Consider the following 14,058-nt stretch of genomic DNA (forward strand, 5'->3'; position numbering starts at 1 on the left):
GAATGATGGGCACGGAGCTGGGCATGCCCGAGGCTGAGGCCTCAGGTCTCCTGCCCTCACCGGCAGTGGGATCAGTAGAGGATGATGGCTTTGCACAATTCCCTTCTGGGGGCACAGGCTGGCAGATGCTGCACACTTACCTTTCATGGCCTCCAGAGGGGTAGGGTAGCCCGGTCCACACTTCTCACACTTTGTAGCTGTGAAAACAATGAGGCAGGTTGGCTCTGTCACTCCCTGCAGGGTCAAGGCTCCTTCCCTACCTGTGGCAACACATATCCCACCACGTGCTAGCCCAGGTCCTGTCCCGACTCCGGCCCTGTCACCACCACCATCCTCCCCGGCCCTCAGAGCCCTGATGCATGTGTGCATGTGGCAGGAAGAGCCTTCACAGGTATGACCTGAAGGTGGACAGACACTCAAGCAGGACCCAGGAGAGGGGCAGGAGAGGCTGTGCGGTACAATGGCTATGACATTGACTTGCGTCCCAGTCCCGGCTGCTCACTGGGACTTGCTCCAAGCCATGGGAGCTTTGGGGCGAGTTACTTAACCTCCCCAGCCTCAACATCCACACCATCTGTAAAAAGAAAGTAATAAGAATACCACGACTGGCTTTTATTAGAAGGAAACAAGAAGGTGCAGTGAGTGAAGTATGCAGCTCGTGCTTGCCTGACAGGAGCCCATCAAAGCCTGGCTGTTCCTCAGCAAGTGAGGGTGGTGCCTGTTCACCTCCCTTCCCAGAAAGCTGTCTCTGCCAGGGTCTGGGACACTTCCTGCCTTTCTCCCCTCTGGGTCCTGACCCAGGCTGCTGTCCAAAGCCTGGGTTACTTCTCCGAAGGTCTGGTAAGGATCGGAGGCTGGTTTGGGGCCACAGAGCTGTTACCACCTGGATGTGCAGAGACTAGTTTCTACCCCCGGGTGTCACCCACTTCCTGCATCTGTAACGCTAGGTGTTTGGTCCTGCTCTGGAGGGCTCAGAGGCCCACCTACCAGAGCTATAGGGTGTGGCCCTCCTTGTCCCTGAAGTCTGGCAAGAGAAGCCACATGGATCTACAGGACCAACATCAGTCTCTGAGAAGGAGGGCTGCCAGGACCAGGTGTCAGGCATCAGGGTTTGGAGCCTGACCAGGAGGCAGAGGGAGGACTAGCACAAAGGGAGCTGTAGGAGGAAAGAAATCCCGGAGTGGAGATCACAGGATGGGGCGTTGCCTCCTTGCTGCAGCCCATGGCCGGTCTGGCCACTGCCCTGACAGCTGGGGGGCCACAAGTAGGGAGGCAGGAGTAGCCAGAGTTGAGCCTCCATGGTACCTGGAGGCCCTCAGTCGGGCCTCAGCCGGGAAGCCAGGTCCCCTACTCATGGCAGCCAAGTGACTTAGGAGGCCCAGGTGGCAGCAACAGCATTGTTGAGTGCGGAAACCTGGTTTCAAGCTCCAGGTCTGATGTCTGTTCTCTCATGTTCTCTCCCCTGCTTTGGCTAAAAGCGGGTAATAATATCTTACCTTCTTTTCTAGGTGCCCATGAAGGTCAAATAAGCCAATGTATTCAGAAGTACTTTAAAGAAGTGTTGTATAAATATGGGAAGGACTGTGCCAGAAGCTGGGGACAGAAATCCCAGGCAGTGGTTGCTGCTCATAGGGCTGGGTGGGTGTGGCAGGGTGAGAGGTCCAGTCCAAAGGAATTAAGGGGACTTGTGCCAGGGCTTGGCACAGGAGAGGAGGGAGAGGGGAGGGAGGTTGCCCAACACAGAACAGAAGGAGATTCAAAACTCCCAAGACCTCAAGACAGAGACACAAAACCCGCAAAGCTGAACGGAGAGAGAGAAATAAAGGTGTGAGGGAGGTGTGAGGCTGTCTTCCTGTCCCTGCCCCCACCACCTCCCAGCAGTTCTTAGAATCAGTCAGGCCCATGCACCCACCAGGCCCCCAGGAGCATCAGTGTTCTTTCTGGGAAACAATGCCCTGTCTTAAGCATCTTTAGCAAGATCTCTGAACATCTGTGGGTTTAGGATGAACACAGGGTAGCTCACTGGAGCCTCTAGGAGCCTGAGAGTGAGGAACAGGAGGGCTTGGGGACTGGGGGGTGGGTTGAGGGGTGGGAGGCACTGGAATAGGCGCCCAGCGGCAGAGTGTGGGCTCCGCTTTCCATCCCAGAGTGATCAGGTTCCGGGTGGCTAGAGAGCCATCTGTCCCCAAAGGCCTGGGCTCCCTACTTCCTGGAGTAAGAAGCTGGCCCAGGGCTGAAATCAGGACTGTCATTCACCTATGGTGATAGGCTGGGGACAAAAGGTTCTGCCACTGTATTCCCGCCCCACCAGATATTCCCAGCTGCAGAAAGGCGCCCGGGCTGCAGCTGAGAAGCCAGGTGGGGGTCCAGGGCCACCCATCTCCGCAGCCCCTCCACCCTCCTCTTCTGGCACCCTCTAGAAACTTTGGCTGAGCTGGGAGATTCAGGGGTGGGGGTGGGGTGGCGCCGGTGGAGCAGAGTCCAGCGCCTGCCCCCCCACCCAGCTCTCCCGACCTAACTTTTCTGCCACTTCCTGTGGCAGGGTGGGCGGCACTTGGTTGTCAGAAAGCCCCCTCCTTACCCATGCTGCTTGCTGGTATGCTTTGATCCTGACTGGCCTGTCAGGAGGGAGCAGAAACAGAGGCCGGGCTGGTGTCCGAGGCACGCTGTGCCCGGGAAGGGGCAAAGGGAAGGAATTTATACAACCAATTGGGGGGCGGGGCGGGGCAGGGGGAGGGCCCCGGCTACAGCCCAGGGTGAACCACCAAGGGCAGCTGGCCAGGACGTTCTCAAATGGCCTGGGAGGCTGCTGTTTGAGTTGCAGGGTGTGTGTGTATATCTGTGTGTGCGCGTGCGCGTGTGCTAGGAGCCTGTGCATTTGCAGATATGCACTGTGCCTGTGTGTGTATCTCTTGTGGGTGCCTGGGAATACTTTGTGGGTCTGTGTATGTGCACAGTCCTGTATGCCTGTGTGTGTGTGTGTGTGTGTGTGTGTGTGTGTGTGTCTTTGTGTGTGCATACGTGCCTGTGTGAGTGTTCCTGTGTGTCTGGACTTGTGCATGTCTGTGTGTACTTAAGTGAGCTTGTGCCTGCCGGAGTGTTGCTCGTGTGGGCCTATGCATATGTGCCTGTGCGCGTGAGTGTGTGTTTGCGCGAGCGTACGAGCGCACATGTTCCTGTGTCAGTGCTTACCTCTGTACTTGGGTCTGTTTCCACGCAGGGCTGTGGGCCCATCTGCTCCTATTCACAGCCAGGGTCAGCTCTCTCCTAAGATTGCCCTCTGATTCCAGACGTCCAGGCTCCAAAAGGCACAGTCCTACCCACCCCCAAACTGCCCACCCTGTCCTCCTGCCATGGCCGCCCTGACAGGAACTGGGGTTAACTAGGACCCATGTCCAGGTTTCACTTTCTCCTGACTTGTGTATTCCTGTTGAGCTTTGAAGTGGAAGGAAAATTGGCAGCACTCATTATCACGCTCATTACCCTCATAAATCCCGGCAGGTGGAAGTGTAGTGCCCCCCCCATCTCTGGGCTGGGTACCTCATACAGCTCCCTAGGTGGGTAGCAGGGCCCCAGAGCAGTCCAGCATGATGTCACTGTCCCTAACTGGCCTGTGACAAGTCAGAAGACTCTCAGGGTTCCATTCATCCAGGAAGGAAGGAGTCCCCCAGCTGGAGGATTCAATGCCACCAGGGCTGCCTAGCCTGCTAGTACAGGGTCCCAGGGACATGCCACACAGCTGCCAAGCAAATGACAGGTGCTTGCTGAAGAACCAAGGCAAGGTTGAGGCCTGATCTGTTAACTCTCTCTGGGGCTGCCCCAATCCAGAGAGGCCCAGGTTCAAAGGGCTGGGCAAGGGAACCCACCCCACTTGTTTTTCATCGTGAAGTCAAGGGGCCCTCTTTCCTGAAACCTGGCTGCCTGACAGGGGTAACATTTGCTTCTTCTAGGAACCTGCTGACTCGGCGTCTATAGAAGCCACTTTCATCTTGGATGAAAGCTATGGGGTGAAGTTTTTATTGGATAGTGAAAGGGACGAAGTTTGGTCTCGAGACTGCCGGAGGAAAGATCCATGGTGTTTCCAAACCGGAGTGAAAGGAAGAACAAAGCTGGGCTGCAGTATGACAGATGACGGGCATCTGTCCTCCTGGTTCCTGTGGGTAAGGGAGCACCCAGAGGGAGATGCTCTGTGGCTGCCCTTACCCCCTTCTCCTCACTATCACTCAACTCCCCTGGCTCTTTCCTACATCTGGGTCCTCACCATCACGCCATCAGCCAGGCATGTGCTGCAGTCAGCCCTGTGGGTGCAGCTGTCCCCCAGAGGGTGGCCCAGGGGGCTGCATCTTCGCCTGGGCTGGCCTCCCCATCTGCTGGCTATCTCTCCTCACCCTGCCTCCAGCCTGCGCCTCTGGCCTCCTCCTCCTCCTCCTAGGACCCCATCTCATACCTCCTCTACTTTCCTGCTTTGGGGCTTGAAGTAGCCTTACAACCAAGATCTGAAAGAGAAAGAAATCCCATCCTCACCCCCTTGTCAAAAGTTCTGGGGCACCTGGGGGGCTCAGTTGGTTAAGCGTCTGACTTCGGCTCAGGTCACGATCTTGCAGTTCGTGGGACCAAGCCCCGCGTTGGGCCCTCTGCTCTCAGTGCTGAGCCCACCTCAGATCCTCTGTCTCCCTCTCTCTCTCTGCCCCTCCCCCTTTTGCGTATGTGCTCTCAAAGTAAATAAGTAAACATTAAAAAAAAAAGGTTCCTGAATCATCACCCCCAAAGAAACTGTGATTTTGCTTATTCTAGACAAGAACCGCAAAGCACCGTTCTGTCACAGACTGTAGGTTCTTTCATGCTCTGAACCCTGACCTGGTGTTCTCTGTGGCTCCTGAATGGCACCCCTAGCCCCTACCTACTGCTTCCTCCACAGCCTGCAAGGTGGTTGGGAAAATTCGTTCAAATCAGGGCTACAGGTGGAAGCAGCCCAGGGAGAGGGCTCAGGCTGGTCGTAGAAGGGTCCATGGCCCATGGCGTCTTTGCTTCCATGATGGGCCACCCCACTCAGCCTCACTGTGGCTCAGGCATCCCTAATGTTGCTTCTCAGGAACTTATGCATTCTCTCCTCTCTCTGATCTGCCCTTCCATAGCCAACCAGAGTCCAACTGGAGCTGGCTGACTCCCAGATTGATATGAAGGCATATGAGGAGGGCCTCGAGCTTCCTGCCCTGGGCAGTCCCAGGGAGGGTGAGACCCCAGCCCAGGTCTGCTAATCCCAGGAGGCCATATGCCTGACACTGGGCACCCCCACCCCAAAGGAGGGTGGGTGCGGCCCATGTTCCTTCCTGCTGGTTCAAGCTCCAAAAAAGCACAGTAAATATTAGAGGAGGTAGGTTATCAGGCCAGCAGCTGAACAGCAAGGCGGTTATGTAACCGCTGCCTGAACTTTGGCTTTGCTCCATCATCTGCAGACAGAAAGCAGATTCTTGTGGTGTAGGGGGTATGGAGCCCCTCTGCTGGTTCCCCCCTTTCCTTCCAGTCTCTGCCAGACTTCTTTGGGCCTCTTTAAACAGACCACTGTTTGGCAAGATGACGAAGTGAGGAAAGAAAGATTAAACCCAGAGAAAGGAAAGGAGAGGAGATGACGTCAGAGTCTCCAAGAATAATTTAACATTTAAAAAAAAAAGAGAGACAAAAAGAGGGACGCCTGGGGGGCTCAGTCTGTTAAGAGTCTGACTTCAGCTCAGGTCATGATCTCTCAGTTCATGGATTTGAGCTTCGACAGCTGTGCTGACAGCTCGGAGCCTGGAGCCTGCTTCGGATTCTGTGTCTCCCTCTCTCTGTGCCCCTCCCCCACTCATGCTCTGTCTCTCTCAAAATGTAAATAAACATTTGAAAAAATTTTAAAAAAAGAGAGAGAGGAAAAAAAGTGTTGTTCTTCATCTCTCGCAAAACAAAAGCAATGGGGAAGCAATCCCAGTCCGGCTGGTGGGGGGGTGGGGGTGGAGGGGAGGATATCAGGGATCAAGCAGAACTAAACTGAATGAACTACCTGGTCACACTCGCCCTTGCCCGCAGCACCCCCACTTAACCCTTGCCACACCCCAAACTTGTAGGTAAATCATCCTCCTTTGACTTAGGAAGAAGCTGAGGCTCAGAGGGGCCAAGGCCAAGTTAGGTGCCGAGCAGTAACCCCTCTCAGGTTCCTGGGTTCTGGAGCTCACAGTTTTTCTAATCACTCCAGGCCATTTGGTGTTTTGTTTGGCTCTGTTTGGCTTGGGAGGGGTGTGGGTGGTGGGGAGGAAGAAGCTCCAGAAGGAATGTGGAAAGCTGTGCTGTTTTGTTTCTGGGGACTCTCAGGGACACTTTCTTGGGAATGGGGAAAGAAGAAGCAGGTGTCTCCTGAACTGAACAGCGGGATCTTCCTGGTGCGGAGGGAGTGGGGGATGCCCCCTGCTACAGGAAAGGTACTACGTCCATGTGTAACCATGGTTACCTTTGGAGAGAGGCAACGGAAGGAAGGGGATAATTTTTTTACTTTTGTTTCAGACACTTGTATATATCTATTTTTTAATGCTTATTTTTTTATTTTTGAGAGAGAGAGAGAGAGAGAGACAAGAGTAGGCGGAGGAGGGGCAGAGAGAGAGGGAGACACAGAATCCAGAGCAGGCTCCAGGCTCTGAGCTGTCAACCCAGAGCCCGACGCGGGGTTTGAACTCATGAACCACAAGATCATGACCTGAGCTGAAGTCAGATGCTTAACTGAGCCACCCAGGCACCCCCAGACACTTGTACATTAAAAAAAATTTTTTTTGGGGCGCCTGGGTGGCGCAGTCGGTTAAGCGTCCGACTTCAGCCAGGTCACGATCTCGCGGTCCGTGAGTTCGAGCCCCGCGTCAGGCTCTGGGCTGATGGCTCGGAGCCTGGAGCCTGTTTCCAATTCTGTGTCTCCCTCTCTCTCTGCCCCTCCCTCGTTCATGCTCTGTCTCTCTCTGTCCCAAAAAAAAAAAAAAAAAAAAAAAAAAAAAGAAAGTTTAAAAAAAAAAAAAATTTTTTTTTAATGTTTATTTTTGAGAGAGAGAGACAGCATGAACAGGGGAGGAGCAGAGAGACAGGGAGACACAGAATCAGAAGCAGGCTCCAGGCTCCAAGCACAGAGCCTGACGCGGGGCTTGAACTCACAAACCACAAGATCGTGACCTGGGCCAAAGTCAGACTCTCATCCAACTGAGCCACCCAGGCGCCCCGACACTTGTACATTTTAAAAAATAATAAGCATGTATTACTTTTGTAATCAAAACCCCAAATAAAGGTACTAATTTATTTTATTTATTTTTTTGCCTGCCTGCCCTCTCCTTTGGGAGAGACACGCGTGCGTGGTCATTCATTCAGTCTTGGCCTCCACCAGGTTTGGTAGGCAGAGTGGGAAACAAGGCAGTTTCTGCCATCATAGAGATGATTTGCGGAGGGAGATGGCAACTAATCAAGGCAATAGCATCATTACCAATAAAGTGCGATGAAGGACATGGGGTAATGTGGGTGGCCGAGAGTAAACGGGGATTGGACAGGGTGGTCTGGTCTATACATGTGCAGGTTTGTGTGCAAACGAGCAGCGCGAACAGAACGAACACACCCAACACACAACTCAAGGTGCCTGTGGCACCCAAGGCAGCAGCCTGCGGAGGCCTCATGTGGGACTGGCTGGACAGGTGGAGGTTTTTCGCAGCTAAGCAGTTCCTGAGCCACGTCCTGCTCATTTCTCCTGGTTTTAACAGACCAACGACACGCCCTGTGCAGGAGGGAGTAGCATTTACTGAGGACCTGTTAGCAGGTGTGGCTGGTGCCAGGCCGGGCCCTGCACACTAGCAGTTAGCTCAGGGACTGCCCACAGCAAACTGGACAGGTAAACAGCTTTTTCTTCATCTTACATCAGAGGAAACAGAGTTTTACAAATTCAACCAGCTGCTCATGCTAATTTCACAGCACCTCCCTATCTCTGAACAATGCTGAGTTCAAAGCCTGCCACTCAGAATAACAACAGAGCTCAGAGGAAAAAAACCCTCTGCCAGGGCTGGGGGTGATCTGAGAGGCACTTGGAGGGCTTCCAGCCCACCCTCAGTGCACTCAGAAATAGCCGCCTTCTGGCCTGTCACGGATGCTGGAAAGATCACCACTAACAGTTTATTTCTGTGGGATGGGATGTCCTCTTCTCACCTTCTCAGCCTCAGAGGTTACCCTTGAGGTGCTAAGCATGGCTTGGTTTTATCAGAGGCATGCCTCTGATAATAAGAGCAAGGGAGACTTGGAGCGCCTGGGTGGCTCAGTTGGTTGAGCTGAGACTTCGGCTCAGGTCATGATCTCGCGGTTTGTGAGTTCGAGCCCACATCTGGCTCTGTGCTAACAGTTCAGAGCCTACTTCAGATTCTGTGTCTACTCTTCTCTCTGCCCCGCCTCTGCTCGGGCTCTGTCTCTCTGTTTCTCAATAACAAATGAACGTTAAAAAAAAAAAATTTAAGAGCAAGGGAGATGCGAAGGAGAGGGAAGTGTTTAAAAAGTCGTCTCTTGGGACAGAAGAAAAGAAAGGCAAATGAGAGAGGGAGATCTCTTTCTCTCTCTAGGTCTCTCTCTCAGTAGAAAATGTCAATTTTTACAAAAATAGAAGAGTATGATGAACCTGCAGTTACACCACCACCTTCCCTAAAACTCTGCTCACAACCCTACCTGCTTCAACTCTTCTTCCTAGCCCTCCTCTACCTCAGATTTTCTTGAAGCCAACACGAGACACTGTATTATTCCTTGCATTAATATTTCTGTAAGCATCCTTTCAAGATTAGAATTCTTTTTTTTAATTTTATTTTTTAAAAATTTACATCAAAGTTAGCATATAGTGCAACAATGATTTCAAGAGTAGATTCCTTAATGCCCCTTACCCATTTAGCCCATCCCCCCTCCCACAACCCCTCCAGGAACCCTCAGTTTGTTCTCCATATTTATGAGTTTCTTATGTTTGTCCCCCTCTCTGTTTTTATATTATTTTTGTTTCCCTTCCCTTATGTTCATCTCTTTTGTCTCTTAAAGTCCTCATGTGAGTGAAGTCATAAAATATTTGTCTTTCTCTGACTGACTAATTTCACTTAGCATAATACCCTCCAGTTCCATCCACGTAGTTACAAATGGCAAGATTTCATTCTTTTTGATTGCCGAGTAATACTCCATTGTATGTATGTATATATATATATATATATATATATATATATATATATATATACACCACATATTTATCCATTCATCCATCGATGGAAATTTGGGCTTTTTCCATACTTTGGCTATTGTTAATAGTGCTGCTGTGAATATCGGGGTGCATGTGTCCCTTTGAAACAGCACACCTGTATCCCTTGGTTATATACCCAGTAGTGCAATTGCTGGGTCTTAGGGTAGTTCTATTTTTAGTTTTCTGAGGAACCTTCATACTGTGTTCCAGAGCGGCTGCACCAGCTTGCATTCCCATCTTTTTTTTTTTTTTTTAAACCACTGTCTCATAATCACACCTATGCAAATTAGTAAGTCTTCACTATTATCAGATATTCAAATTTCCCCTTTTGTCTTACACGTTTTTGTTTTACAGGTTATTTGAATCAAGATCTGAAGAGGGTCCATACCTTTCTATTGTTCTTTTTCTTATGCATTTTTTAAAGTTTATTTATTTAGTTTTGAGAGAGAGACAGAGTGAGAGGGGGAGGGGCAAAGAGAGAGGGAGAGAGAGAGAATCTCAAGCAGGCTCCACACTGTCAGCACAAGCCCCATGTGAGGCTCCAACTCATGAACTGTGTGATGATGACCCGAGCCAAAACAGAGTTGGACGCTTAACCAACTGAGCCTTCCAGGCACCCCTCTATTGTTGTTAAATCTGTTTAATCTGTAGGAAAGCAAGGGTATCTATCTACCTTGAAGATAGATTCAAGTTTAAGTGAAGGAGGATCTCACTACAACAGAAATTATGTATCTTGTCACATATCTAACCTACAAGAAGAAAAAGTGAGGTGGGTGTGAACCCAGTGTTGTAGTCTAGAGGAGGTAACAGCGACATCAGTCCCAGGGACACAGGGAAGTTTGCTGTGACTTCCTCCCCGGCCCCTCCTGTGCCAGCCTTCCTCCTGTGCCAAGCCTGGCTCCAGAAGAGCTGAGACGAGAACCATAAAAAGGCTTTTATGCAATCGTCTCCACCTTTACAGAGGCTCACTTGGCTTGCACCTTCTCAGTTACAAGCCCTGGGAAGAAAGAATTACATCAGTTTCGGTTAATGGCCCAAATTAAGCCATCAAAACCTCTAATCAAGCTTCCATTTTGGACATGTTATAATACTGTAAATAAAAAAAATCCAAAGGAAAATGAAAGCCCTTCTATTTGAGGTTGGAAGGACCTTTGGCCCCTGGAGTCGTATCTCTGAGTCACAGTTTCTCTACTAAGCTCAGGACAGGCAGGAACAAATTCCCCTCCTTCTCAGGGCCTACATTTTCTCACCTCACCACCAAGATGCTGCCTGGGAAAAGGGCAAGCAACTTGGATACTCCCTCCAGTGTCCCAAAGAGACAGGAATCCTGAGGCTTTGGGACACCTGTCTTCATTCTACATGGAATCAGAGGAAGGTCTGGGAAAGGGCCTCACTGCATGTCCTGGACTCTCTGTCTTCCATATACCATATCTAACCTGCTGTTCCACTGCAATTTCCCCAGGGTCACAAGTGTAGAAAGATGGAGAGTGCTGTTTGGAAAGGGGATATTTTGGGATTTCCTGTCTCACCTTATCAAAAGGCTGCTCAGAAACCAGAGTTTAAAAAGGCTTAAACTGAAAAATGATGATCTCTCTTAATATAGAAAGATCTCCGGGGCACCTGGGTGGCTTATTTGGTTAAGTCTCTGACTCTTAATGTCGGCTCAGGTAGTGATCTCACAGTTCGTGGGTTCAAGCCCCGTATTGGGCTCTGTGCTGACAGTGTGGAGCCTGCTTGGGACTCTCTCTCTCCCTCTCTCTGCCCCTCCCCAACTCACACTGTCTCTGTCTCTCTCAACAATAAATAAACTTAGAAAACAAAAGAAAAAAAGTATACAAAGATCTCCAACAAATCAATCAGAAAAAGACAATCGGTCAATAGAAAAATATTCCAAGGATATGAAAATGAAGGTTAAATGGGTAATAAACATAAATAAAGATACCCAACCTCATTAGCAACTAAAGAAATGCTTGTTAAAACAACAACATGACAGGATTTTCAAAAATAAGAAGATTGTTAACGTTTAGTGTTGGAAGAGGTGTGAGGACAAGGACACTCTTGTATTTTTTGGCAAGAGTATAAAATGGTGGAACATTTTCAGAAGGCAGTTTAGCAGCACCTGGCAGCATTTTCAGTGGGAATCCACCTTGGATGATCCACTCTGTGGAAATGGACAAGTATTCAAATCTATTAATAAGATGTCCACTGCAACCTTGTTCATAATAGTGACAGGTTGGAAACAACCAGTAGGGGAATAGTTCAATATATTATGGAACATCCATAACATGAACACCAAGAAACCATAATGTATAACTTTATACATATGGGTGTGGAAGGATATCCAAGAAATATGGACGAGGGGGAAAGAGACAGAAAATAGTATGAACCCATTCAATTTAAACTATATATAAAATTAATTAATTAAACCATATAGTTTTATTTAGTTTGACTACTTTACATATTAAACTAATTAATTTAAATTATAATTTATAATTGCATAGTATATAATTACATAACTTCTAATTTAATATGTACTATAAATGTATACTATAAACAAACAAACAAACAAATAAATAAGGTTACATGTTTACAGAAAAGTATTTGAAGAGATAAAACTTCTTGTAGTTCTTGTAAGCTCATACCAAACTTACCAAATGTAACCAACACTGGTTACCTCTGAGGACTTGGATTATAGGGAAAAATATTTCTTTTTCACATTATGTACCAATTATGTATTTTTTACATTTTTTTAAGTAAGCTTGAAATACACACATAATTTAAAAATTGAAATAGTGAAAGAATACGATAACACTCTTGTGTCTTGAGCCAAAATTTAAAAGGTTAAAATCCAGTCACGGTTAGAACATGAGGAAAAGGTCATCACTGGAGATGGGTGAGAGTGCCAACTGGTGCCTTATTTACAAATGCGATTCGTCAATACCTATCAAAAGTTAAATTGTGCACAGCGTTTTTACCTGGGAGTTCCAGTTCTAGGATACGGTCCATAGAAGCACCTGGACAAGTAGGCAATAAATAGGTCATAATGACAACAACAACAAAAACAGACATCACTTATTAAATGCTTAACATACCCTTGGTATCGCTCTAAGCACTTTAAAGACAAAAAAGAAATGAACCCCAATCCACATAAAAGCTTACTATGTGCCAGATACTTCCATAAGCTCTTTACATGCTCTACCTTGTTTAATTAATCCTTACAACAAACCTATGAAGTGGAGACTCTTACTGCGCCCATTTTACAGATAAGGAAGTGACAGCATACAAAAAGGAAGTAACTTGCTCCAACTCACACAGCTAGTGGGTAGCAGAGTCTAGGATTTGAATCTAGGCAGTCGGCTTCAGACTCTGTGCCTATAAACGGCTACACTCTCCTGTAGTGAATCATAGAACTTTCACAAGAGCTCCTTGAGATGGGTCATTTTGTGTTTCATTGTTTGGGGCTGGCCAGCACGTATGGCTCTTTTTCTGTCTGTTGGCAGATGGAACCCACCACCAACCACTCTAGGAACCAAAAAGACCCCATGCTCACTGTCCCAGATCCCTTTGCAGCTAGGATGAAGCACATGACAGTCCTGGACATCTAGGTGTGCCCAGGAGGGCTCAGACACAAAGAGGTAGGACAGTGGTGAGTGGGCTTTGGTGGATGTGGACACAGACAAGTGTGCGGGTGACCAGCCATGCTGCAGGGTCCAGGGCTGCACTTGGAGCATGATGGGTGGAGGCAGTGACCCCCCCAACCCCTGCAGTGACTGCGGGGTCTCCTACCAGGAAGGGCTCTCTGGCCGCGCCTGGCTGTATTCAACACATCTGCCAATGGGGCCATATGACTCAAAGGATCCAACAGTGCTTGACAAATTGGGGTGACCCATGAGGCTGTGGCAAGCAAGACCCAGAAGGAGAGTCCCCACGGTGGCCAAAAGAGGTGTTGAGGCTTAGCCCCCTTTAGCAGGCTCCTCTTTTGATAAATAGACTCTTGTGGGCTTCTGAGTCCCAAGAGAAACAAAATGTGGGACCATGGGACACTGGGTGACTTTGTGGCCCAAGCCCCTTCATAAACTAAGGATTATCTGATCCGCCTAGTTGGCCCAGGATTTCAGTAGCTCCATGCTTCTTACCTCCAAGTATAGCTGGGTGGAGCCTGAGAACATCCTGAAGGCAGAAAGAAACCACAAAATGCCCCGCTGTGCCCTCTCATTTGCCCTGTCTTGCCAAAACTCATCTTCCTCAGTATGCTCTAATGGCTTCAAAAGCCTGCTCATCAGGAAAGCCGCTGGCATCAGGAAAGATACTGAGAAGAAAAAACATTCTAGCTTGGGTTACAGGTGGCTGGCTGTCCACAACAGACCATTGCCAGGCAGGAGTGGCCCATCAGGAGATTAACAGCAAAAATTCTAGAACCAGATTTCCTGTGTTTGAATTCTGGTTCTACAAGTTCCTAGCTGAATGAATTTGGGCAAGTTATTTAACCTCTGTGTACCTCAGTTTCCTCATCTCTAAAAGAGAGATAATAAAAATACCTACTCTCATAGGCTGCACTGAAAATTAAATGACTTAATAAATGTAAAGTTCTTCTAGTAGCAGTGAGCATGCACTGGAGTGCTAATGTTATGATCACAGTAATAAAGCCCGTCTAAAGTTCTAGAGATCTGTTGCACAAACCCAAAACCAAACTGTACATTTAAAAATGGTTAAGGGGTGACTGGGTGGCTCAGTCGGTTAAGGGCCAGACTTCGGCTCAGGCCATGATCTCATTGTTTGTGGGTTCCAGCCCCGCATCAGGG

The 14,058-nt window shown here is 48.9% G+C and overlaps 1 protein-coding gene and 1 long non-coding RNA gene across 4 annotated transcripts in view; one reads left to right on the forward strand and one right to left on the reverse strand.

The window, feature by feature from the left end:
* Positions 1 to 4,601, forward strand: part of LOC102954952 — a 19,661-nt gene extending 15,060 nt beyond the window's left edge. For both annotated transcript variants that reach the window (XR_006220585.1, XR_006220586.1), the window contains one exon: positions 3,951 to 4,601. This is a non-coding gene — a long non-coding RNA (uncharacterized LOC102954952). The remainder of the gene's footprint in view (positions 1 to 3,950) is intronic.
* SELENBP1 (selenium binding protein 1) overlaps positions 1 to 13,642 on the reverse strand; it is an 18,781-nt gene extending 5,139 nt beyond the window's left edge. Inside the window, exons 1-3 of one of the 2 annotated variants that reach the window (XM_007088120.2) lie at positions 13,393 to 13,642; positions 12,232 to 12,270; positions 141 to 197 (exon numbers count right to left, since the gene is read on the reverse strand). In XM_007088120.2, coding sequence (XP_007088182.1) covers positions 141 to 197; positions 12,232 to 12,262 — 88 coding nt within the window. In that variant the 5' untranslated portion in view covers positions 12,263 to 12,270; positions 13,393 to 13,642. Of the gene's footprint in view, positions 1 to 140; positions 198 to 2,581; positions 2,675 to 12,231; positions 12,271 to 13,392 lie in introns of those variants that run through there. The other variant, XM_042994113.1, reaches the window with a different exon arrangement.
* Between the last annotated feature and the right edge of the window lie 416 nt (positions 13,643 to 14,058).

This window comes from Panthera tigris, chromosome C1 (genome assembly GCF_018350195.1).
Source record: "Panthera tigris isolate Pti1 chromosome C1, P.tigris_Pti1_mat1.1, whole genome shotgun sequence".
Lineage (NCBI taxonomy): Eukaryota > Metazoa > Chordata > Mammalia > Carnivora > Felidae > Panthera > Panthera tigris.